Here is a 26,306-nt window from a genome sequence, read left to right on the forward strand (position 1 = left end):
ACGTAGCGGCATGTAGTTTTCAATAAGCATGGGCAAATTCACATTGAATCCCCTGTGTAAAATCAAGTGGATGGGTATGCTGAAATGGAGTACAAGCAGGATCATTACTGAATCAACGATGCGTTCAGAATAAGTAAACTTGAGACTGTTATTGAATATCGTTGGGGTTATTGCAATACCCTTGTGAACAAAGGGTACGATGCTAAGCTTGCTTGGCAGAATCCTTCCTAAACAGCTACTAATGAAAACAGAATAGGATGAGAAAAGGTGGTAGTATTTGAAAACAGGTCATCATGCTTGAGCAACGGATGAGGAAAGGTTTCACCAACTCCTGGTCTGTATTGTGTGGCAATAGTGCCATCTTTTGGTAGGCTCTGAGGTGAATGATGAATCAGACTTCTTACTTTGAACAAAATGAACACACATGCACCGCAGAGCCTGCAGCAGCTAATCCATAAGCATGTACAGTACAAATGTGAGCTTTCGAGCGTGTTCTGAATGTGTTTGATTTGCAGCCGTCAATATCACTCGTCCCAGATTCAGTGGAAGTGATGAGTTTGGTTACACCTCCTTCGTGGCTTATTCCTCCATCCCGAGCCTCAGTTTCTTCTACGAATTCAAGCTGAAGTTTACGCTTGCAGACAGTTCCTCTGCCGTCAAAGACAACCTTATGCTGTTTGCTGGACGTAAAGGACAAGGTGAGCACAATCCTGACACTTGGATAGCAGTTTACATTATCTATGAGCTCCAGTGAAAAAACAATTTGAGAAGTTTGCTTTGTTGGTTTTAGTTTCCAAACTGATTTGAGGATTTTGAAAGAAACACTAGTGCAATTTAGTGTCACCTGCTGTGTATGATAATGGCTGTCTAATGGAGTTCCACAAGTCTTTGAGATCCTCCGTTCCCTAAGGATTTTTCTTTCTTATGAGATTTTCAGGAATTAATGAGTTCAACACTTTGTTGATTTCTAAACGCTTGTTGTTTTTTACTTTCAAAAGAAGCATTCCTCGGCTAAAATCAACACGTGAACCGAGCTTCTTAAAATAATTAAACAGCTAATTAAATTAGATGGACTATTAGGTGTAAATGTGCACTGTTTTGGGGTCAGCAGGGTCTCCTTTCTGTGGAGCCAGATTTGGAAGCTATGCCTTTGTTCTCAGCATATTTCATTAAAGTAATAATAAAAAAATAATGATGGTAATGAAATAGAAACACTAGATCATGGGTCTTGTGCACTTGTTTCTTTTAAGAGCCATCAAGGTGGAGGCACAAAAAATAAGAGTAATATGAATGATGAAAGACTCAAACAACTGAAGAGCATTCTTGAAATGTTACAAATTCAAAGGTGCAATATATTTTTGAGGCCAAGCAGTAAAACTGCGTAGCCATCAAACACCATCATCTTCTCCTGCCCTTCTTACTTCTTCTTCCAGAACCTTCGGCAGCAGGTTTCATGTCTGCAGCTTGAGCACTTCGTTTGTCACCAGGCAGTTAGAAGTAAATTTATATGCATACGTCTCCAAACATTTCCCCACTTGTCAAAAACTTGCTGCCATTTTGAGGAAGAACAAATCAACTGTGTCAATGAAGAATAGGGGTACTGCAATCATTAAAAATGTGTTTGCCTGTGTCCCTAAATTCTCTGAGAGATCATACCAAAGTTGAAGTCGACCTAAGCTGCGTTGATTAATTGACTTGGCATATGAAATTTTAACAAAATGTTAAACGAGAGTATTTGAAAAGCCAGGCCATCCTTTTTCATATCTTATGAATACACATCTGCATCTGTAACCACCAACAAATGGCCGTCTAGATCATTTTATATAAGGAGTAGTATTAAATAAGTTTGCTTTTTTTTTTGTAGAACTGCTTCCCTGAGCCATTAAACAGAATGAAAGATGAAAGCAATATTGGATATAACAAATGTATCATCCTTTGTCAGTCCACTATCTGATTAACAGCTTTGGCCGTGCTTCTTTCACACAGCCATTAAAGTCCATTAAAAATCTCAAAATCCAAGTTTTAACAAGCCCGGTTTATATTTTCAAACTTACTACTAAATATCATTAAACAAGATCTGGTTGGCTTGATTAAACTCATCTGTCTTTTATATCATTTCCAACATCAAAGTTTAAATTTTCCTGAAAATATAACGTTTGCAATGATCTCTATTACTGCACCGCTGGGCCTGTTGTTCATTATAGTCAACACTGGAGAAACTACTCCAGCTCTGCCGGACTTCATATTGAAAATACTCTTTTTAAAAATCATTCGACATATTTTATTCATAGATAAATCAGTTAAGACCCACAGCTACTTTAAATTTCTCACCATAAATATCATCCTCACTGCCTGGTGGAAAGCAGAAACGACACACTTGACCTCAGACTATCTCCGTCTTCTCGTGCAACTATCTGTCATAACCTTACGTTTAAAATCAATGACGAATTTCGCTGCATTGAGAGACGTAAAAAAGCCCGGAGCATCTTTTTATTTGCAGTTCTCTCATGAACCGAGACCCTCTTAGAAAAACTTTTAACTTACCCTATAAATCTAATCGCCAGGACAAACAGTGGAATGAGACCACTAAAAAAAAATTATTTTCAAGACTTCCACAACTTCATCCTTTTATGTTTACTGAAACTGTGTTCATTTTGACTCCAAGAATTACTTTCCAGACATCTGACTTGAATATAGATCAATCAGAGATAGATTGGCTAACTTTCTGCAACATCCTCCTTATCATACAACTCAAACGTTCAGCTAATCCATTATAGGTCTCACACAGACAACAGATCATCACTCACAAGTTGTACTGAAAGAGCTTCACAGACAACAAAGCCTTTACACATCGTCCCACCTCAATAGAAAACTACTTTATGACTCCACAGCAGCTGGACTCTTTTGTTTGGAGGTCATGGAATAGCTGTTCTTCAGTTCTCGCTCTATTAAGATAAAATTATCCATTTAGGAAAACCATTGTGTTTAGTTAAAGTATGTAAATGTATTAATGAAAGTGGAGCACTTTATTTTGCCTGTGTATTTTGAGTGTACTGTGTTGGAGGGTAACTTTCTTCATATTTTGTAGGCAATGATGGGGACGACTTCCTTGTTTTGGGATTAAAAAGCGGAAGACTTGTACACAGATTCAACCTCGGATCGGGGATAGCAACCATCGTTAGTGATCGACTGAACCATCAGATCAACATCCACACCGTCACGTTTGGAAGGTCTAAGAAAACAGGATGGCTGAAGGTGATTTGAAGATGACTGTGTCCCTTTTGGTAACTGTATATGTCTAGTGTGCTTACTGTATAGAGACATTCAAATTAAATCATGTAACCATTTCAATAAAATAGAGCGTCCCAGCCTAGAGGCACATGATCATTTAGTCCCAGGGTAAGTTTGAGGAGCTCACAAGATATTTAAAGAATCAAAACAACACCAAGATACACAAAGTTCTAAATATTTTTCTTTTGAAATACTGATTGCTTCATTCGGTCTTTTGGTCCTTCCAATTAAGAAATTAGAAAAATAAATCGCTTAATGGGACTCTGCTAAAGTCAATTCTATTTCATTCATTTTTAATTTTGTAGATCAGACTTATCTTTATCTGCCATTTGTACACATTAGGTTTCTCGAACATCTGAATAGATAATGCAAAGAGTATTAAAAGTGGATGCAAAGATTAACTGAGGGATTGAATGTATAATAGATTTACTGGAAGAAGGGATTTACAGTAACTGTGATAAACCACTCAGTGAGCCCTGTTTTTACTGTGCACGTAAGTTTTTATCTTGCCTTGTTTTCATAGTGAGGGCTGATAAATGTTGCCATACAGACGTGAAAAACATCAGGTTTTTTTGTACCGACAGATAATTTTAGTCCAATGATCAGGGTAAGAGTGATTTTTATATATATTTTTGCACCTATCTGAATGCTTTGGGAAAATCCGCATGCTGCAGGATAGATACTATCGAGACAGCGAGGGCTGAGATCCCTGGCGACTTGCCTCAAAGGAGGCGGTTTCAGGGATGTATAGTAGCTGCTCCCTAATAAGTAGACATACGCTGAATCAGTCAGTTACGAATCCCAGGTCACAGATTTTTATTGCAGAGTTAGCAGATTATTATAGAAAGTGTGCTCCCTCACTGACAGTGAGCCGTCTTGAATATTGACATTTCTACTACGTGTGTTTCAGGTTGACGGCCAACGTAACAGGACAGGATTGTCTCCAGGACCTCTGGTGGGCCTCAATGTTTTCAACCAGCTCTTTGTAGGTGGATATAATGAGTACACCCCTGAACTACTGCCACTTGGCTCCAGGTTCCGTCATGGCTTTCAGGGTAAGACTGCTACGGCTTTATTAGAACGCAGCGTTGCTATCTGGAATAAGAGCACTGTGGCTTGGAGTTTCTCCCAGGATCTCTGTCTTTTTGTAAGCAGAGGGGAAGGTGTGTAATGAAAAGGGAGTTACAGGCTCAGACTGTGTATGAGGCCGGAACAAAGCTTTGAGGTTGATTGTATCTGCGCCCTGTAATTGCTTTGCACCCAATACAGTGTGTTGTGTGTAAATCCATTCCTCTGCTGATAAGTCACTTGAACAAGGGTGCTATCCAAATAATCTTTGTCATCATCAACATCATTTATGCTTTCTCTCAGGTGACCTCATGTAGGAATGCTTTTTGCAGAGCATTCATATTGCCTGCTAATGTGCAGAGCTGTGACGCAAAATTGCCATGACCATAACGATGACAACAGCTATGAATATCATCACAACCATATTCAGCAGTCTCTGCACTACAGCAGTGAACCTTGTTATTATAAAATGTCATGGCAGATCCATTTGGGGTGAACAAAAGCTTTTTATTTTTAAGGACTTGAGCGATTTTTTGTGTTTGCCTATTCATCATCATCTGATTCATTTTTCTACTCTGCAAATAAGCCTTCAAAAATCAAATCAGCTGCGATAAAGCATCAGTTTGCCCATGCGGTATTAGGCTATCACAGTTCCCTGTAATGGCAAGCACTACCGGAGACAGGCAACACTGGTGGAACCATAACCTTTCTACTCAGGATGTAATGAGAACTCATGAGAGCCTAATCAGATCTGTGTGACCTTCATCGAGCCCTAATCATGATGGCTGGCAGTGAACACACTGATAATGCACTTCACTCCCAGTTATCAAAAGATCCACACTCCCCTGTGGAAAGAAGGAAGAAGAGGCTGTGTGGGTAAAAAAAAAAAAAAAAATCAGTCATTTTAAGCTGTTGATCAAATATACAGAAATGGGGATGTTTATCGAGCCTGGCGTTTGAAAACTCTGATTTCATACCGCTTTGATGCTGAAATGTTTTTTATTAGATTTCCTAAAAGATTTTGAGCTTAATTACCTTTCATTCTTGGACTTGCAAAGATCAGGGACATTAGAAAATGTTGTTTTAAAATCATTTTCCGGTTTTGTAAATCAAATTTTTCCCGAAAAAAGAACTTTGCCGCACACACGGGAAGGCTCGCTCGACTTCAGACCTCAGCTTTCGAGGTTCTTTTACAAGAAGCGATGCGCGCACAGCTGAAACAAAAATAATTATCTCGCATAATCTTCATTATGAATCTGCTTCGCTTTTTGATGGTCTGTGTTTGCGGCACCACAACCATCACTCGAGTCTGCCAAGCAGACAGCATCATGCCGTGAATATTCATGAATGAGCATGACATTTCCCCTGCATCCTGTTTATGCCAGTGACTAATGCAGCAGAGAGAAGGGAGTCTGCATGTGCAGATGACTACGAGGGCTGTGTTCAGGCCTTATATTTATAGAAGGCCTTGTGCTTTGCAGGTGCAGGCCAAAACAAATATTGTCTTGATAAAACTGAATTATGAAACCAATAAGCAAATACGACGAGAGAGAGAGGCGTGATGGCGTGATTTCATGGTGGGAAAACATTGGACTCGAGTCCTTCCAACTCGGGCATCTTGGATGCGAACTAGACGAACTGCAATCTGAGAGTTAACATCTAATAAAGTTTTGTGGGTTTAAGTGTATGTCTCCCAGCGTGAAACCTTCACATGATGAAATAAACACCCATCAAAGAAACTCATTTCAAACCGTGCACACATTGTCAGACGTGTTTTCGTTTGTGTTGGGCAGATTTTAGTATGCATACCTTTTGATCTCCGTACAAAGACAGTAAAGCGTGTTGCGTTTCATCTTATAATTTCCTATTAGGGAAAGACCGGAGAAGGAAACTGAAGATGAAATGAAATGCACCTCTGACTTGTGCGCAGGTTATCTCACGATGCGTTTGTTCTTTTCAAAGGGTGCATTTTTGATGTGCACTTTCGCACAAGGAGAGACGGAAAGTTCCAAGCGCTGGGACAACCTGCGGGTCATCCAGCCTTTGGGCGCAGCGTGGGTCAGTGTGGCGTCACCCCTTGCGTTCACGTTAAGTGCAGGAACGGCGGGACGTGCGTGGATTCCGGCTCATCTGTGTAGTAAGTGCAAATTAAACTCTACGTGGGCTCATTTTCCAATTGTTTCTAATGAGTCTCCTCATGAATAACGCATGTAGGTGTTATTAATTAGCACAATACAGTAAACAACGCTGTGCTTTATGTATATTTCCATATGCATTGTGACTATGCTTTAGTAACAAACAGAAAACCGGTTTCGCTGTGTGAATGCTGCAGAAGGGGAAGACGGTGTTCACAAGCTTTAACACAGTGTTTGACTGTGCCCGTCTGCAGTTGCCAGTGCCCATTTGGATGGAAGGGAGCGCTCTGTTCCGAGACCGTGTCAGTGTGTGATGTCGAGCACAGCCCCCCTCCTTTGTGCGCCCACGGCTCCACCTGCATCCCTCTGCCGAATGGATATACCTGCCAGTGCCCCCTGGGAACAGCAGGAGTCTACTGTGAGAAAGGTTGCCTCACTGAAGCTGTGACCCTCACCTGCATCTGTTATATTTTTATTAAATTCATATTTTTAAATAAGGCCTTTGCTATTAAATTCTTTAACTGCTAAATTGTTTTTTTCTGTTCAGCTGTGACCATCAGTGATCCATTCTTCAGTGCTAACCTCTCCTCCTGGATGTCATTCCCACCTATGAGTATAAGACACAGGACTGATTTGCAAGTGCAGTTCCAGCCGTTATCACCTGATGGCATCCTCGTCTACATTGCGCAACATCTCAGTGCCAGAGCTGGTGAGGACAATTAATATTTAGGGAAGCTTTGCTTTTATTAACACTGTGTTAATTAATATGATTGCTGTAACATATTAGGCCATTTGCTCTTTTACCCCTCTATGCCCTGCCTCCACAGCACTCATTACACATACCAATTGCTATGTGTAGCTAGTAGTTCATGCCCAATAACATTAGCATTCAAATTTAAATATGGTGAATATAATTTCAGTGTTAAGTATACTTATTACACATTCTTATTTGTTTTCCTTAAGCCTGACATTAAAAATGTAGAACACGGTGCTTTGGTCCTATTTCTTAAATTATAATGTCAAATCCTCTCGTTGTCGACTGTGTATATCAGTATTCTGCTGAGTGTCATATGATTGACAACAAAATTCAGGCCAACTTAGGTCAAAGTGAAACTTTTTATCTAAATATTGGAGTTATTAATCATGACATAAATGGTATTTTTAAATTCATCAATGAGTTTATTTATGGCAATCAATCCATGCTGCTCTGACAAGTTGGGAGAGAATAAAATAAATATGTCTTTAGTTCAACCACTTACAACCCACAGACATATTCACCTGTGAGAGGGCCTTGAAATATTGAGACACAAAGAGAATGCATCCTTTATTTTTTATATACAGTTAGGTCTATAGGTTTTTTCATCTAATTTCATCATTGTACAGCACCACAGGTGACTTTAAATCATTGACAATGTTATTGAAATCTCTCTGCCTTCATTTTTGTCTGCAGTAACTGAAAAGCATGCTTTATTGGACTGAGATCAGGTGAAGAATATTCCATTTCTTTGGCTTCAGAAACTCTTTGGTTGCTTTTGCTGCGCGATTTGGCTCATTATCCATTTGTGAAGCAGATCAGTTTCCAGCATCTGACTGAATCTGAGCAGAGAGCGTAGCCTTGTGCACTCCAGAATTCATCCCGCTACTTCTATCAGCAGTCACGTCATTAATAAACACTAGTGACGCCCGCAGCCATACGTGCCCATGCCATCGTGTTTGACAGATAATGTGGTGTGCTTCAGATCATGAGGTGCGCCTTTTCCTCTCCATGGTTTTCTGTTGCCTATCATGTTGGTACAAGTTAATCTTGGTTTCATCTGCCCAAAGAATTTTGGGGGGGGGCTGTGCAGGCTCTTGTAGATGTTTTCTGGCAAAGTCTTATCTGGCTTTCCAGTTCTGGCTTTCACTGGTTTGCACTTTGTTCTAAATTCTCTGCATTTCGATTCGTGAAGGCGTCTCTTGATTGCAGATCTTGATCATTTTAAGCCTGCTTTCTCAAGAGTGTTCTCGACTTGGTTCGATATTGTGAAGGTATTTTTCTCAACCATTCACTTTAGTGCATTTGCTCTTTTAGTAATATAGTAATAATACATCAAAATTTGATGAATTTGAGATTTGATTTGGCCACAAGCTTTTGCTGTTTCTCTGGTGGGTTTATTTCTCCTTCTCCTTCCATTAACATCTCTTGGGGTCTTCTGTTCAGTTCCAAAGAAAAGCCACCAAATAAAGTTTCAAAATCTTGAATCGACTCCAGATCTTTTATGTATTTGTCACAGAACAATAATTTTGTCCAATTACTTTTCAAAATAAAACTGAAATTCTGAAAATAGAGGGCACCTTTGAATTAAAGCTGAACCTTTGTATTTCAATTTAGAATACACTGCGGTGTAGAGAAAAAATACTACAAAAATAACATTTTAAAAAGTCACTGGTCAAAAAATTGTGGGCCTAACTGCATCTGTGTCTAATTTTTAGTTTTGAAAAAATCAATAATAATGCCCTTAGTTAAAAGACAGTACTGTGCACATCTAATATTAATACTAATCTTTACCACGGTAAAAGTAGAAGAAATTACTTTTTTCAAACAAGTTACTCATAAATTGTTTTTTCCACAGGAGACTTCTTCTGCCTCTCACTGGCATCTGGGTTTGTCCAGCTGCGATACAATCTTGGGGACGGCACCCACATCCTGCAGTCCTCTGAACAAGTGGACTTAAGCGGCAGGACCTGGCTCACGGTTAAGGCTGGCCGAACTGGTAACCGAGGCTTCCTCAGTCTGGATAACAAGGAAGTTAGAGAAAATGTGACTGAAGGCATGGCCACACTCGATGTTGCTACTGACGTCTTCGTCGGAGGCGTGTCGACTCTGAGCTTTGTCTCCACGGATGCAACTGAAGGGGATCCTGTGAGCTTCACTGGTGGCCTGCGAGAGATAACACTCAATGATCGAGAGTTTGAGTTAACAGAGAGGGGAGCTTTAAGTGGGGCCAACATAGGTGACTGGGATGGGACAGCCTGCGGGTACAAGGTGTGCCAGAATGGAGGTCACTGCAGGGCAACAAGTAGTGACTCGTTCACTTGTGTATGTCCACCATTATGGACCGGTTCTGTGTGTAACCAGTCTGTGAGCTGTGTAAACAACGTCTGCAAACATGGTTCCTTATGCGTGGCATCTAGTGTCACCTCGTATCACTGCATTTGCCCCTTAGGGTGGACCGGGAGGTACTGTGACAAGGAAATGTCCACAGGCACTCTGAAGTTTGTTGGAAACTCTTTTGTTAAATACTGGGACTCTAAATACAACACAAGAAACTTAAAATACACACAGGTTTCTTTCAGCTTTCTCACAGTCTCCAATGACAGTCTGATCATGTGGATGGGAAAGGCTGAACACGAAGATGATGACCACCTTGCAGTTGGACTTGAAGGGGGCTATCTTAAAATAACAGTCAATCTTGGAGAAAGACTTTCCTTCCCATTGGTTTTCAGAAATCTCACTCTCTGCTGTAACAAATGGCACAATGTCTCTATATCTCTAAATAGCACTGTTATTCAAGTGTTACTGAACAGCCAGGAGATCCTCTCTGAAAATGTAGATCCATTTGAGCGATATGTAGCCTTAAACTACGGGGGGCAGTTTTACTTTGGAGGGTTTGAACTGTACAGAAACATATCAGTTGTGACCTTGGGAATGTTTTCAAATGGCTTTGCGGGGAATCTTAGAAATGTCTGTTTGTTTGGAGATACCAAGCAAGGGCTGTTTCTTAAAAAAAGTGAAGGTTTTAATATCTTTGATGGAAACGAGTAAGTGAAACTGCAAGTTCTGGTCTTTACAACAGTAGGAAATGTACCTTTTAAGGTAGTTGATATTGTGTTTTCTAGTATTTAGTCATGTGAAAATCCAAGTGCACTTTTACCGTCTTCATGTTCTTCATACAGACCAAGGTGGAGATTTTTGGCTGTAATGCACAGTAGCACATTTGCTGAAAACCAAACAGCATATCAACACAGATGACTCCAACCGTCAAGCACAGTGGTGGAGGGGTGACGACTGGGACTTGGACATCTAATCAGAGTCGTTCATGAACTCCTCTGTACACTTAACTAAAGATTGTCCAAAATTGTTTCATGCAACAGGACAATGATCCCAAGTGCAGCAGCAAATCTACAACAGAATCAATCACCTCAACCTGACTGAAATGTTGTGGTGGAAACTTAAGAGCTGTGCAAAAACAAATACCCTCAAAACTCAAAGAGATGAAGGAATGCTGTAAAGGATGGGCCATAATTCTTTCATACTGATGTGAGATACTGATAGTCATACAGAGTAGTTATTTAAAGTTACTTAAAGACTGCCGCTAACGGTAGTCCTCCAAGTACTGAATCGTGGAGTGCACTTAGTTTTTCACAGGACTGCATATAGTCCTGTTTTTTAAAGCAATTGAATTGTACTACTTGTTTCTTCAACACTTTACATACCAGTTCTGAGTTGCACTTAAAATTCAGTTTGATGAAACATATACATTTAAAGTGTTAAAGGACAAATTAAACTCTCTGATTCCTTGGCTGACTTTTCTGATTTACATCACTTTCCAAACAAAAGGTAAAACTTAACATGACACCCATCTACCCATCTTGTTAATCCATTTTCTTTTGCTTAAGAGCTAACAAAAAGAAACATCGATGCACTAACCCCGCAAACTGCATGTCTTTGGACTGTGGGAGGAAGCCGAAGTACTCAGAGAGAACCCACTCACACAATGGGAGAACATGCAAACATGGGGGTTCCCCGTCAAGATGATGGATTCAAACCAAGGACCTTCTTGCTGCAAGGTCGCAATGCTAACATCTAGTTCCATCACATACAGACCACTTTGATTTTGAAGGGACCAGATGAGTGAATCTCTCCTTTCTGTCAGAGTAAAGATGTTTACCTACACATTAAACCCCTGAGATATCTTAATATAAAAAGTACAATTTCAACAGCACGTCTCACTTTTTCTATATGTTAACATGAAAATATGGAAACCATTCTGGTAGCTCAATGTTTTTGTTAATTCACAGAAAATATTAGTTTACCAAAATTTCTATAGATTGGTGAAAAAGAGGCACATTCCTATCATTTGTTTCTTTATTACTTCGTTCCTTTAACAAGAATGGCCACGGGGGAGGTCTTTATCAATAGGAAAAGCTGTAAAACTTAGTTATAAAAATACACTTTACTCAAAAACACATGCCCTCCTTCACTTTTCCCAATCATCCAGTGGGCCAGATCGGAGTCTTTGCTGGGCCGATTCTCCCCCCCCCCAGGCCTCATTTTTAACACCTCTGACCTAGTTGGTTTTAATACATTTTTTAGACAAAGAATTTCTTTAAATAATTAATAAAAAAAAGGTTCAGCTTTATTACGAACTGTACAATAACACAGTGCAAAGGCACACTTCATCTCTAATGTATATTACAAGCCAACATTGTACATGCTTTCTCAATAGAAAGCAGGTTTATAAAATATTTAAGCAATTTAAAAGAAATGTTAAAAAAAACAAACTCAAGCTGCTGTTTTCAGTTAAATACCTTCTATTACATTCAGGCCAAATGAACTCAGCATAAATTATCCAAGTAGTCCACTTGTTTGTTGTTATGTTGCCTTGAGACCGAAACCAATCAGTACAGCAGCTCAATATGAACAACATATTTACAGTAAAAAGTTTAAAAGTTAAAAATGTTCCAATATTGACTTTTTTTTTTTTCTTGGTCTTAACTGAACTGATCCATAATATCATAATTCCATTGAAATTATATTATTTTGGCTTGTACGCTGAGTAACATAAAACGTAACTTTAGTGAAAGACACGGCATACAGATGCAGACTGGTGCGTAAAACAACTCCACCAGCACCAACCAAAGTGGTTTGTACCAGCTGTGTGACCAACAACAACCGAACAGTCCTCCTGAGAGCCCCAAACGCTCTCTGAACAAAACTATGAGTAACTGTCTTTTGAACTTCTCCGTCCATTCTCGTAATCAGAGTCCCGTCTATGTCTGTGCCTGTCCTTGTGACGGCTGCTGTAGTCGTCGCTGTGATGCCTCTCTTTCCTCTTCTCAGCATAGCGGTCATCCGAATGTCCGTGGTGCCTGCCCCTCTCCTTGTACTTATCATCATAGCTGCGATCGTGCTTTTTCTCCCGCTCGTGGTGCCTGCTCTTTTTACCGTGATAGGAGTCCCTGTGGTAGCTGTGCCTTCCGTGGTCTTTGTCTTCTGTGTGTCGCGGCCTCTCCCACGGGTCACTGTATCGCTCCTCTAAACGCTTGTAGTCTTTGTCCACGGATGAGGGTTGGCCAGATGGTTCAGAGCAACTCTCGGGGTACTGTGACTGAGGTCCAGGGGGAGCCTGTGAAGTGCTGTCTTGAGCCCACTGCATGCTATGGTTCTGGTTCTGGATGTGAGGGGTGGGTACAGTATTAGAAGTAGGGGCAGATGGAGAATCATAGCTGCCAGATTCCTGAGGCTGTTGCTGCTGCAACGGGGACGGTCTTGTGCTGTTGTTTACTGGGAGAGCTGGTGCCATTGCTGGGTTATACTGGGACTGAGAGGCTCCTGTTTGACACTCTGCTGGAGTTCCTTGGACCGTAGGAGGATTCACTGTCTGAGTCAATACAGCACCAGCCTGCGCTACACCAGGCTCATTCTTTTTACAAGGAAACGACTGAACGGCTGTTTGACTTTGTTCTTCAGCTTTGTGCTTGGCCTGAGAGAGCTGTAAATATCCTTGGTGAAATGGGACGATTAGATCATTCCTAGTGCTGCTCAACACAGGAACAGGTTTAGGGCTGGAAGGATCTGGGAGGCTGGCTTTATCCTTCTGTGGCACCATTGTTTTATCTTCATTCACAGTGGAATATGCTGAAGATTTTTTCAATATTCCACTTAAAGGAGGCTTTGAGCTACTTGCGTGATCTGCAGCAGACTGGGATTTTGGCTGCAACAAAGAATTCCCTTCAGTTGTTTCTTTTTCACTTTCAGACAAAAGGCCAGTGTCGCCTTTGTTTGCCGACGTAGCACTGCTAGTTTCAGTCCCGCTTGGAGCTGCTGACAGGCTTGCCAGGAAGTCTTCAGTCGATACATCTGGAGGCTTATCTTTGAGTGAGACAGATGTACCCTGGCTCCCTACTGCAGCTTTCTTTTCCAGCGAGTTGGTAGCAGCTGATGTATCAGATGGGCTTGATAGCTCCGGTTCAGTTTTAGCAGGTTTAGCTTCTTTCTTCTTGATGACAAAGCGCTCTCGTGGGGCAGCAGCTGTTGGACTTTTTGAGCTCCCAACTGATGTCTCTGGTTTTGGAGCAGGCTGAGTCTTCAAGGCATCCTGTGCTGTACTTGAGGGTTTAAACCCAACATCAGGCAGAGGTGGTAATTCTCCACCCCAGCCTACTAGCACACCTGGAAGAAAGCGAAGGGGTTTCTGAGGCTCCTGATTGTTGGTCTCCTCTGATGCAGATGTTTCTTCAAAAGACTGTGCAATAGGCTCATCAACATCTTCAGTAGTGTTAAGTGGTTTTTCCTTCTCCTTTTGAAGTGCACTAGTCAAGGAAGAGAGAAAAAATTTCTCATCCTCCTCTTTTGCCCTGGTTTCTTTTGTGGAAATGGCCACAGGTTTTATTTCAGGAATAATCCTTGCAGATTCGTTCACATCCACAGTAAGAAAATCCCTTTTCGGTCTCTGGCGAATAATAAGTCCAAGGAGGAGGTTTCCACGGTTGTTTTCTAAACCTGAGAAATTAAAAGATTAAGTTTGAACATTTAAAAAAAAAAAAAAGATTTTTTTTAATTTAATGAGAGAAAAATAATTGTGTTCCGGTTACCTGGCCCATCAAAGGGAACAAGCTGATGTGGAACTTTTTCTGTGGCACCTAAAGGGATGAGGTACATGTCCTTCACTTGTTTCAAATTATTGGACACCACCCCAAAACGCCTACGACTGCTGAAGTAGGCATACAAAAGAGTATAAGAGATCTCATCTTCCTCTGTCTCAGGGGAGAAGCGAATCAGGCACACTTCCTTTAATAAAACAAAAAGCATGTGTCAGTAAAATCTGTAACTCTGTTAAAAATCAGAACTTTTAAAGAGTGGTATTCAGTTCGACTTACTCAATATCAGGAATAATTAAAGCCAATTTATTTCTGTCAAATCATAAGCAAATCTCGGAAAACAAGAGAAACTTACTTTTGTTCCAGTTGCCCGAATTTTCTCCAAGTAGTCCCACACCGTCTGAGGACTAATCCTCCCACCAACCTGTATGCTATCTGGAAGGTCCTATTGGAGAAAAAACATGTTTTTAAATGAATAAATAAAAAGAGCACACCTTATGGAGTGTTAGAGATACAAAGTAGTTGGCAGTATTTGATCACTCATAAATCTGTAGTTACGTGGGAGTAATGTTACAAATCTAGTTCTTCCAGCTGGACTGTGGTTTATATTTCCTGTGTCCTAATAAACTGTTCTACAACAACAAGTGTCAGCACATTTCTGCAATGTTTTGTTTTAGTTTTTTAGTACATAAATACTCATGTCTGACTGCCATTTTCTCCCTGTATCTGTGCTAAAAGCAATCTTTATCCCACTGCCATTCATCAGAACTGGCTCTTGCCTGGCTGTTGCTTAAACAACTGTGTCAAAGAATACTAATATTCAGGGTTCATACGCATTTTTCAGGGTCAAATTCAAGCACTTTTTAAGCACTTTCAAGGTCAGTTTTCAAGCTTTTTCAGCACATTACCAAAAAAAAAAAAAAGAATGCATGTTTCACTTAGCATCACCTCAGTAAGGCCATGTAAAAATTAAAACAAATTGAAACAGACTGACATGCAAAGATGCTCGGCAGCCCAGGCAGAGAAATTTTGCTTTTAGACTTTGCGACTCATTTTATTTTTCTATCTGATAAGAAAACTATTTGGTTAGATAGTTATTTGTGTTGAATGAAATACAGTTTCAAGCACTTTTAAACACCACATCTGAATATCGGGCACTTTTCAAACCTTGAAAAGACAATATTACAATTCAAGCATTCTCAAGGATTTCAAGCACCCATACGAACCGTGAATATTTGTATTTATTGTCTTTCATCTTCCTCAATTTGTCTCTTTTCTGAAACACTTTTCATTGTCAACCATAGTTTACAACAGCTGTTTAAAACCCAAGTACAGTCTGATGTGTCAACTTTACCTCTGTCAAGTTGTCCAAAACACCTGAGACGGGAAAAGCTTTTGTCACCAACTTTGCCACAGCGTGCATATGAATGAATCCTTGCCACAGACACTTCAGGTTGGAAAGGAAAGTAGCTTCTTCCTCTCTTCCAGCTGCATGATCAGACCTGTGACAATGAAGGAGAAATGAATTAAGCACTGAAAGAAAACATTATCCAGATCCAGACAAAATGTCTAAAACAACTGCTTCGTACCCTATCTGAGCATTTTGGAAGCTCTCCTCTAAGACAGTGAGGTGCAGGTCATCGTCGATTGCGGGCGGCGTGGTGCCCTTTGTCTCCTCTGTTTTGGTAGACTGCCTCCTAACCACTGTAGTTGCAACTTTAACCACTTTGGTTGGTGCCTCCTCAACAGGGGGTGCCATTCGACCTTCAGAAAATATAACACCAGAGATCAATGGTGACAATACTGAATGAGATGTTTTATTAAAGACACAGGTTAATCTCTAGTCTTTTTTTTTGTTCTCATGTTATCATTTACCTGTGCAGATTTTACAGTGTAGGTCAAATAAGTGAGACTTGTGTTGGCTTGTAGTGTCTTTAGCTGTGTTAGCATTCTCTTCCTTCTTCTCTGGAGTTTTTGGAGGTTCTGCTGAGACTTCAGTCACTCTGGGAGGAGGTTCAAGCTGGAAAAAAATAGGAAATAAGTTTAAGCAAACACGTCACTAAGTCTGTTGCATGTAAACAGAAGCAATCTGTCGCTATATTCAGCTTAAATGGATTACATGGGAGGAGAATTGTAGGAGCTTTTTACATGAGGCACAAAGATATGAATGCAGCACATTTCACAAAGTAATCAGACAGATGAACAGAACTGATGATGGTATATGAAGCGATGTAACTAATGTAAGGATACACATCTCATCACATTTCACTTACTATGCATGTTAAGCATAAACAGCACAATGATACCCTCACCTCTACAGGCTCCGGTGCTTTTACTGGTTCTTGACTTTCAATTTCAATTTCCCCTTTGTGTGTGATCTTAGTAATCGGCCGTCTCTCTGCCTCCCTTTGCTCTTTTTCAATCATCTCAATAGTCTGTAAAGCAAAGAATTAATTTGTTTTTTTTTTCTATTCTAAAATACAACCATCTTTAAAAATACACTGTTAAACTATTACCTTAATAATATTTACTCAGTTTAAATCGGACATCACAACTGTAAACTACTGTAATTTGTTTGGTAAATTTATGCAATACTACTGGGGGAAAAAAGACAAGCATTACTTACATGTCGGTTTTCTCTTTGTCGCCAAGCAGCCAGTTCTTTTGAGGCCAGTTCCTCGGGACTCATTCGAATTAAGTTAGCAGGAGAAATTTCACCTTTGAGAACCCTCTTACAAAGGATCTAAAAAGATCAATAAAGACAAAGCAAATGAAACTATTCTTATAGTAAAAGTGGAAACATTACATTTAGACCATGCCTGACATAAAATGATACTTACATTATTTTTAGTATCTTTAAGGTTAAACATTAAGCTTCTGTATTTGTTCTTGTACTTGTTGTCAGTGTCTTTATACAAGTGAAAAAGTTCTCGCTCTATCTTCTTTGCAAGTTCGGAAGCCCTTTCCACCGAGATGTTCAAATCAGAGTCCTTCAATCTGAAATGCAGAAAGTGCACATAGGCGATTATAAAGTGCCCTGATTTTAAAAAATGTAACATCCACACATCTTTCGAAAGTGTTGAAAAACTGACCTCTGTACGAGGATTTCTTTCAGAGAATCACGCACACTTCTCCTGATTGCCTCCAGAGACACGGGTTTCTTTGAAGCCAAGGATGGAGCCTTATGTTTTGACTCTTGTTTCACTGAGACACCTGTGAAGACAGAGTGACAAAATCCACTGAGTGAGTGGGGAAAAAATCTGTCGTCATAAAGAAACATTTATTCCACACAGACTTTGCTTACAAAAACTAATCCCAAAAAAGGACATCCTGAAATCCTAACATTAACAAAAACTACGTACAATATGACACAGACATGTTTATACTTTATAATACACAATATCATTTTGTTAAATGTTACAAAATGGACTTATTTCCAAGATGGCATGTAGAGTATTTTCTCATACGAACAATTAAAAATAAATACTTTTTAAAAGCCTGCTGTGAAAACTCAAACCAGAACGTGTAATTACATCTGACAACATCTGAGCAGATTACCATCCAAAGCACATTTCTAAAACACAAACAGAGTAAATTAAGAGCTGTCCAAAAACACTGCCTGACTGAAATCTGGCAGACTAACTTTGATCACATTTTAAAGAGAACGAGTAATACAACTCGTCCGCGTAAACGCAGCCGAGAACAAAATTATTAAATCACAGATTATAAACACAAATTTATGCAACTGTTATCTTCCATGCTGAGGGGGAGTGTGTCTGAAATTAAAAAAAAAAAAAAAAGACTGTTGTATTTTAGTATTAAAAGGCTCACTGACTTGTGCTGCATTATGTTCCTACTTTAGTAGCTGTATGTTTAATAGAGTAAACTGATAAGTAAATACCCTGATGTCAACTACAGAAGTAATGCTATTACTTAAGGTGATGCAATTTTAAGCTCTCTCATATATAAATGAGACCTCAAAGGACTGTACTAACTGTCATTAATATACTGCTCATGTGCTGTGAAGGTCCTAAGTTAATTTTGTTTACACACCCAGTGAATGCAGCCTGGCCTTGAACCCAATGTGATATTAAAACAGGACAAAGTTAATTATACATTCAAAGCTAATGAAAAATTACCTGTTTTATGAGTTGCTTCTCGGGCATCTGTGGACTGCCTTCTCTCTGCATCCTATTGTAAGAATTAAGTCCCCGTTACATTTATTTTATATATCATAAGGCTGAAAACATACATATGACAACAACAACAACACACTTTACATTACACCCCTTAGCTAAAGTAAAAAAAAAAAAGTGAGCTTTTGGTGTGTAAAATCATACTAAAATATGGCGAGTGCACTGTGTTGATTACACACCCATGTGCACACCTCTTGTGCTGGCAAAGTTAAATCAAAGAGACAAACCATTGCATAATGGTAACAGTGGCTATGATTAGTATCAGTGGATAAATTAGCTGGGGAAAGATATAAATATTTGCTGTGTGTGAATAGTTTAAATCCATTAGATATAAATAAATATTTCTATTATGAGTTAGAGTTAACTGAGAGATACTGCTTACCTTTTTTACTGGTCTGACTCCCCCTGATGTGAGGGGTTGAGAGGACCCAGGACGAGGTTTAGGAGGCAGCTTCTGGTCGGGTGTCTCGCTCTTTGCTGGAGCTTCTGGTTTGGGTGCACTCGCTGGCTCAGGCCCCACCTTCTTGGTTTCTTCCTCGCAGCACTTCAAGCACACGTACATCTGGTCCTCCTCCTCCATTTCTCGCACTTTCGCCAGGTCAAGACCAACACAGTCACCATGGAACCAGTCATCACAGCGACCGCAACCTACCATAAACCTAAAAAAAACAACCAAAAAAAAACCGAAGTACGATTATTAGAGGCGTGTTTGCAGCTTAGCACTGGGACAGAAACAGAATGCGGACAGAGGCAGAAATTCTTTTACAGCTGATTAAACTTGATTTTATATTTAGGTTAAGGAGCAACACTTACATGTTATTGTGGTGCTTTTTGCAGAGGCCACAACAGTTGTTTCCATCCCACACAGTCTCACTATTAGCGACTTGCTCGTCCACAGCGTCCTTCTTCACAACGGGCGCATTATCTGGAATAAACAGCTGCGGCTCGTCCACAGAGATGCTTCTTGCATTTTTACTCTTTTGTCTCTGAAGAATCTTCTCTAGCTTTTTCATTTTGGACTTTTCCTGCCCTCCTTCTTCAGGTGTTTTTAAAGAATTTCCTAGATGACTGTGCGGGGGAGGAGTCTCACTTTTTGAGCTGTTTTGGGGCGTACTACGTTTGGCTGGTCCCTGCTGATCACCAACGCGGTTGCCAGATGATGGAATTTTCTTTCCCACAGAAGTAGGAGAACTTGGTAATTTTGGCTTCACTTTAGCATCTACTGCACCCTGTAGCTTTTGTACTTTAGTAGCATGCTCACTTTGAATGTTTTCTGCAGGCCTTTTCAAAGGTACAACATCTTGCTTTTCCTTTCCAGATTTAGTTTTGTGCAGCTCTCCTCTTGGCGTGATTTTGGATGGCATATTTTGGGTAACTTTATGCTCCTTAATTGTATTGCTTGTTTTATGTAAAACGAATTCCTTATTCTTTACTGATGTCGGTCCTTGTTTAGGCTTTGGCAGCATTTTAGACACATTCAGTTGTTTTTCATTACCATCTGTCTTGTTACTAACAGTAGCTGTGTTGTTCTCTTTGCTCTGTGGCTGTTTAATAACATCATTTCCTTTACTGACTGGCTTTTGCTTCTCTGGAACACTCTGATTGTCAAGTTTTGCCTCTTTCGTGCCAGTATTTAACGTCCCGTTTGTCGTCTGTACATCATTTGGATTTACATATGGGCCCAGCCCATGACTTGCATCATCAGCTGAGCTCTTCTGACTTACATCCATCTCTTCCACACTCTCTGCTGCGGGATTCTGTACACTGGCTGCTTCATCTGGCAAAACTGTGAAACCAACTTCCCCACCGTAAGAAAAACCATCGTCCGAGCATGCAGACTGGTTTGCATCGACACCCTGTGTGTACGAGGGTCCTGGTAGCAATTCAATCTTGAAACCTCCAATTGTGACTGTCAGTCGTCTCAATACAACAGTTGGATTCAGCCAGACCCCACCATCAATCTCATTAATGTTGACACGTCCTCCGAGAGTTAATTCTCTCTTTAGATCAGGACCTGTGACTCCTTTCTCAATAAGAAATGACTTGCATAGCCTGTTGGCTGGTTTTCTTGCCGGCCGCCCTCGGGTCATGGTATTGGTGGGTGTGTTAGGCTCCTGGTCACCACTGTGTTCTGTTTAAATAAACAAAAGCAAAACTTAAAAGCTGCTGATGTTCTTGGTGACTATTGGTGACTTGGTGACTCAGGGGAACAACTAAGCTGTAGTGCCTCTTAGGGATGGGTATTGATAAGATTTTAACGATTCCGATTCCATTTTCGATTCTGTTTAACGATTCGATTCTTTATCGATTCTCTTATCGATTCTTTTTTTTTTTAAAAAAAAGGAGAACACTAAGGTCGATTAGCTCAGAGCTTTGTTTTATATCTTCTCTTTGAACAAGATAGAAATTTAGGAGTAACATGGCCTTACAAACCCAACAGTGAGATCTTGAGAGATCCAGCCTACGGCTCTTCAATGGGGTGTCACAGGGTCCCCAGGAAAAAAAAATTGTAAATGTAAAATAATAAAATAAATATTCTTGTGAGACATATCACATATTGACGGGGTCGGGTTATGTTAAAAAGTATAAATTGTTATACTTTGTTCATTGGTTCAAAGGTACCCCACACTTCTTTTTTTGTTTGCTTGTTTGTTCTGGTGTATTTTTCATTTGAACTGTTACTCTGCCAGAGTACTCATATTTACAAGATGGCATTGAACGCCCCATTGGTGTATCAGGAAAACTATTTTGTACGTATGTTCCTTGAAGGGGATTGAAGTCGTTCTTTTTTCCACCGCAGCGAAGGGCTAGGAGTAGGAGAGGAGCTGCTGTATGTTTTTGTTATCGAATCGATCTGATTGTGAAATAAAGCATATGCAGTGAGAAAGCAACTCCAGGAGTCATCCCTGCCTTAAAGCTGCAACATTCTTCTGTAGCAATAACAAAGTATAACATAAATTGTTCTGTGGCAATTACACAAGAATATCCAGTAATGTCCCTGCCTACAATTAAACACATTCACTTACCAAAAATCGGGGGCATCTGCTGTGGCAAATGGGTGCAAGCCTTTGACCACAAACTTAGACACTGCTCTGTGACATTAGTCTATCCTGGCCTGAAAGGAGACGCTACCGGTAGACTGCAGCGAGAACTGCCAGCGAGCGCCAGCCAGACTCTGTCTGTCTCTCTCATCATGGTCACCTACATGTACAGTAATGGCAGGTTTTGTAATAAGGCAGATTGCGCTAACATAATATGCACTGTTAGTTGATTATTTACCTGCCGCATTAACGGGAGAGGACGTGCAAACGTTAGCGCTGCTGCTGGGTTGAGAGTCACGAGTCCGGAGCGGAATTAAAAACGCGTGTCATCGCGTGTTTTGTGAGCAAATGCTTTTGCATATTCGTAGTGTTTCCTCCCTTAAATGAAATATCTACTTTGCAAGTTGCCCTGTTGTCATCGGTTCTCATAAAGTATAATCAAACTTTTGAGCGTTTGAGCCGCTTAGGCGCCATGTTTCCTGCCAGGTAAATGACGCTCCGCAACGTGGTGACGTCATTCGGGGCGACTGGAATCGATAAGGGAATCGTTTGCAAAAATGGCAAACGATTCCAAGGAATTGAAACAGTGGGAACCGGTTCTCAACAAGAACCGGTTTTCGATACCCATCCCTAGTGCCTCTTCACCTCACTGTACAATATATATATATATATATATATATATATAATATACTGTAACTGTAACTTCTGTCGGTGCTGTGCTTTTTGGAAATTGAATTTCCCAGAGGAACCCACCCGAGGGATTAATAAAGTTCTATCTTATCTTATCTTATTATGCTATCTTGGCCAGGTCTCCCTTGAAAAAGAGGTTTTAATCTCAATGGGATTTTCCTGGTTAAATAAAGGTTAAACTAGTCGACTACTCTAAAAGACAGGGGGGAAAAAACATAGAAAACATTAACTGAGTGCACTTTAAATGGAAAAAGTTCTACATTAGCCAAATAAATACTTCCTGTGTATTTTAGAGGACCTTCCCCAGTGAAATGTGCAACATGTTCCAGTGTGAATAGTTTTGCAAACACACACAATATCAGATTATTTTGCAGAGCTAGGGTAACCTTAGCAGTACTAGCACCGGTATCCTTTATATATTTGGTTCTGTCTGTCCACATCTGGCTAAAGAATATGGTTACATCTGGCTTAGGTTGGTATTCTACTTTTTATTCTAAAAAAAAATTGACACACTGCTGCTCTTTTATTCCTTTTCTTTTTTTTCCGCATTAGTTAGTACGGCTGTCATCTATTTGCTTTGCCCCTTGCTTGTTTACAAAAAAAAAAACAGAGAGAGAAGAAGAGAAAAACAGTCTGTTGGGACTGGAGCCCTGTGGTGTCGTAACACCTTTGAACCAGTAACTGCAACTGTACATTAATAAAAATACTAAATGTAACCAAATCGCAAGGGCAGCAATGTTTAAACATCTAGTTGTGTACATCCCTAAAAGTCTCACAGGGTGGAAAGAGAAAGAAAATAAACTTGCATCGACTTACCGTTCTCTAAACTGCGTGAACGTTTCTTCTGCCTGACATCAAGTTGCTTAACTTGTGCACTCTCTGAAACAGCTGGTTCACCAGGGAGGCCTGTGGGTGCCGAACCACTATCGAGACCTGCAAAAGCAAAAATAAATAAATGTAATGTCCTTAATAAATATACAATTTGAAAAAAATGTAAAAACTGCAGTCCAAATTCAATGGCAGTCTAACACTGCTACATTTACAATAATACTGAATCCTTTTATATTGTTTCTTTAAAAAATTTTTGTATTTTTCTCCATCATTACTGAAACAACACTACTTTAATTTACCTTCAGTTACCCTAACGCTGATATTTACGTGCTGACAAGCAAAGAAGCACGGTGAAAATGTTCCCTGCATATCTCAGTACAAGACGACCCTCTACAGTGTTTGTTTTTTGAAGCACCTGAAGAGTTAAAGTCTAACTGAGCAAAAATCAGCACAGATAAAATAGTCTGTAGGTGAAGAATCAGAGTTATACATTGAGTTACACGGTACATTAACAACTTAATATTTAAAACTTTCACCATCAACTTTTCAAGTAAAGTGTGGATGACTTTTTTTTTCCAGGCAGCCACACATGCATTTGTTAGTTAACTTTCACTCAAAGTTTGAATCTACACTGATTTATCTACATTTTGGCCACTTTTTTGTGCCTTCAAACATACTTGTGGAGCCAGCAATCTGAAAAGCAGGGTCTTCATTATCCAGCAGACTGAACTGAGTGCTTGCACATCCAAACATGGGATCTTTGTCACTGAGCATGTTCTTCAGTGAATCTTCCAGTCTGAGTCCTGTCCCAAACTCATTACTGGCTTCACACTCCAAATTCTGACCTATTACCAGGGAGTCATCCAACTGGTCACTGGGTATTAAATGGTTAAAGGTGTCCACAATATCCATGAATGCTGCTGCCTTCCTGCACCAAAAACAACACAGAAAAGATGCAGGAATAGCAGACAACTGATAAACTGTTAATATATGTTTCTCTGTTTGTTTTTCAAAGACAGCAACGTCTTATGTTTCTCCCTGCACCACAGAATGCATCCAATTATGGGGACAAGTGTAGTACAAACTAAGCAAACCCAACAAAAACACAAAATATTCCCTGATTTCGAGGGACAGCGAAAACTTTGTGACTGATAACAAACAAAAAACAAAGTTACGGTGCACTTTCTGAAGACTTTGCCATCAGTTCAGTGTATACATGTTGTATCTGATGAGCAAAGTGGTATATACCTTAAATCTCCACATATGGGAAGCCTCATCCAGCTACTCTGCAGTCCTAATACGTTAACCCAACGCTCCTTAGCCACTGCTATTTTTGTTTCTGTGCATTTTCAAAGACTTTTATCGGGTGAGTAATGTAAATACAAGAAAAGCATGTCTAAAACCACCGACTTGCAATAGTAAATGCTACTATTTTCACATCAAGCAACACCACGACTTCACAGCCTGGAGAAGGCCACAATCAGTGTGCAAACCAATAACGCTACATGAATGTTAGCAAACTAAAGCGCATCTCTGGACGCTTTTATTTAAGTTCAGCCAAAAATATCTTTCTGTCCACGAGAAGCACGGCGTTCCTGACGCCAGGTTTTGCCAATGAGTTGTTAGCTAGTTAACATGCTAACGTTTATGTCAGCTTATGACAATCGCGTATGTTAGCAAGCTAACGGTAACTTACGGAGGAAGTTACCACCCAAGCTAACTCACTTTTTGAAACCCATTCAGCCTTACAGGCAGCAAATTTGTATCAATAAACAGCCGCGCCCGAAAATTTCAAAAGCGCCAAACAAAATGTGCAAACATATGGTTAGACAGCTCGACGATAAATATGCACGACGGCGAGCTAGCTAGGCGGCTATAGCACAGGCCCTAGCTGCCAAGTTTGTTTGTAGCCTGAGTGCAGCTAGCGGACGTTACTTGATGACCCCCCACATGCATCTGTTCCAACGCTTGCAGCTCAAATATTTACAAGTAGTTATTTTTACATATACATATTTATAGCACTCCCACCTCTCTTGTCGCGATGCTGTTGCCAACTCATGTACGGTTACATACTAGCAAAGCAGCTCCCAGTAACTTCCTCCAACTCAGCCGTCATTCGCCCCGATGCTGCAAAGCCCCTGACAGGCAGCGCGGCGTTGTCACGTGGCTTGTGTTTACAGGTAGCTTAGCAGCCGATTGTACAGAGAGAGCACATCTGGATGGTTTGTTTTTGTTGTGTCTGCTTTGTCAGTGTCCGGATGGTTAATTTTCACTAAGAGCAAGCGGTTTGTTTTTATCAAACTGTCGACCATCGCACTTAGAGAACACGAGAAGCTGGACAGGCTCGAAGAAAACTTCGCTTTATAAAACTGGCAAAGTTACATATTTAACACAGCCTGGTATTGAAAACAGTCGGTTACTTAGTAAAGTAGATTTGCCATTCTTTTCTGAGTGCATGTCCTGTAATAGAAACATTTTTATATAAGAAAAAGGCAAGCAAAAGCTCCTTAAAGTTTAAGTTTAACTCTTCGAGGGCTCATACCATTCATGATGTTTGAGTTCATTTGAGTTAAAATATATAAAATCATGATCATCAAGGATTGTTATTTCTTAAGTCGTTTGCATATCTCTCATACTTCCATGTTTCAGATCATCAAATATATTTAAATGTTAGACAAAGAACGTAAGTAAACACAAGAAGAATTTTTAAATGGCAATTTCATATATTAAGGGGAAAAAAGCTATCCAAACCTACTTGACCCTATGTGAAAAAGTAATTGCACCTCTTTGGAAATCATGAATTAAACGTGAACCACATTTTTTGGAAAGCTGCGTTCAATGTTTTCTAGACACACCTGGGGTTGATTTCTGCCAGACCCGGGTATTAAGAAATCACTTTACTAGAACCTGCCTGACAAAGTAAAGTAGACTAAAAGATAAAACAAACAAAAAAAAACAAAAAAAAAACAGCATATCATGCCACGGTCTAAAGAAACACAAGAGCAGCTGAGAGACAAATGTCACTGATATCTATCAGTGCGAAAAGGGTTACAGAGTCATATCTAAGACTATGGGAATTCAGCGAACATGTCTTCATGAGTAAATGACAAGAAAGATACTTTGCAAAAATGACATCGATGCAGTTCCAAGGTGAAAACCACTGCTGACCAAAGAGAGTGCAAAGGCTTGTG

At 40.0% G+C, this 26,306-nt stretch overlaps 2 protein-coding genes across 4 annotated transcripts in view; one reads left to right on the forward strand and one right to left on the reverse strand.

The window, feature by feature from the left end:
- The window catches only part of LOC113035112 (protein eyes shut homolog), a 44,752-nt gene extending 34,085 nt beyond the window's left edge, over positions 1-10,667 (forward strand). The window contains exons 5-11 of the mRNA XM_026190421.1: positions 516-698; positions 3,089-3,255; positions 4,202-4,346; positions 6,322-6,496; positions 6,749-6,912; positions 7,042-7,203; positions 9,107-10,667. Of these exons, the coding sequence (XP_026046206.1) occupies positions 516-698; positions 3,089-3,255; positions 4,202-4,346; positions 6,322-6,496; positions 6,749-6,912; positions 7,042-7,203; positions 9,107-10,299 (2,189 nt within the window). The 3' untranslated portion in view covers positions 10,300-10,667. The remainder of the gene's footprint in view (positions 1-515; positions 699-3,088; positions 3,256-4,201; positions 4,347-6,321; positions 6,497-6,748; positions 6,913-7,041; positions 7,204-9,106) is intronic.
- A 937-nt stretch (positions 10,668-11,604) lies between these two features.
- phf3 (PHD finger protein 3) lies at positions 11,605-25,417 on the reverse strand. 3 transcript variants are annotated; one of them, XM_026190419.1, is made up of 16 exons: positions 25,144-25,417; positions 23,793-24,043; positions 23,101-23,217; positions 19,367-20,684; positions 18,936-19,212; positions 18,497-18,548; positions 17,450-17,570; positions 17,198-17,354; positions 16,984-17,100; positions 16,670-16,792; positions 16,233-16,377; positions 15,947-16,121; positions 15,712-15,859; positions 14,713-14,802; positions 14,352-14,547; positions 11,605-14,259 (listed from the first exon to the last, which is right to left on the reverse strand). In XM_026190419.1, the coding sequence occupies exons 2-16, from the start codon at positions 24,025-24,027 to the stop codon at positions 12,473-12,475; spliced, it is 5,058 nt and encodes a 1,685-aa protein (XP_026046204.1). In that variant the 5' UTR covers positions 24,028-24,043; positions 25,144-25,417; the 3' UTR covers positions 11,605-12,472. The 3 variants fall into 3 exon arrangements, with proteins under 3 accessions (XP_026046204.1, XP_026046203.1, XP_026046205.1); XM_026190418.1 differs by lacking the exon at positions 25,144-25,417 and adding an exon at positions 24,364-25,133; XM_026190420.1 differs by lacking the exon at positions 23,793-24,043 and having other exon boundaries at positions 25,144-25,416.
- Between the last annotated feature and the right edge of the window lie 889 nt (positions 25,418-26,306).

Source organism: Astatotilapia calliptera, chromosome 13 (genome assembly GCF_900246225.1).
Source record: "Astatotilapia calliptera chromosome 13, fAstCal1.2, whole genome shotgun sequence".
NCBI classification, from domain to species: Eukaryota; Metazoa; Chordata; class Actinopteri; order Cichliformes; family Cichlidae; genus Astatotilapia; species Astatotilapia calliptera.

What these genes read in the sequence shown, in the direction of transcription:
- phf3 (XM_026190418.1), bottom strand. Translation starts at nt 24,392, where the DNA reads ATGAGGCTTCCCATATGTGGAGATTTAAG. An exon ending in AAAAAGCACCACAATAACAT is followed by an intron (nt 19,213 to 19,366) that starts GTAAGTGTTGCT and finishes TGTTTTTTTTAG; the next exon opens with GTTTATGGTAGGTTGCGGTC. An exon ending in GAGTCAGACCAGTAAAAAAG is followed by an intron (nt 18,549 to 18,935) that starts GTAAGCAGTATC and finishes TTCTTACAATAG; the next exon opens with GATGCAGAGAGAAGGCAGTC.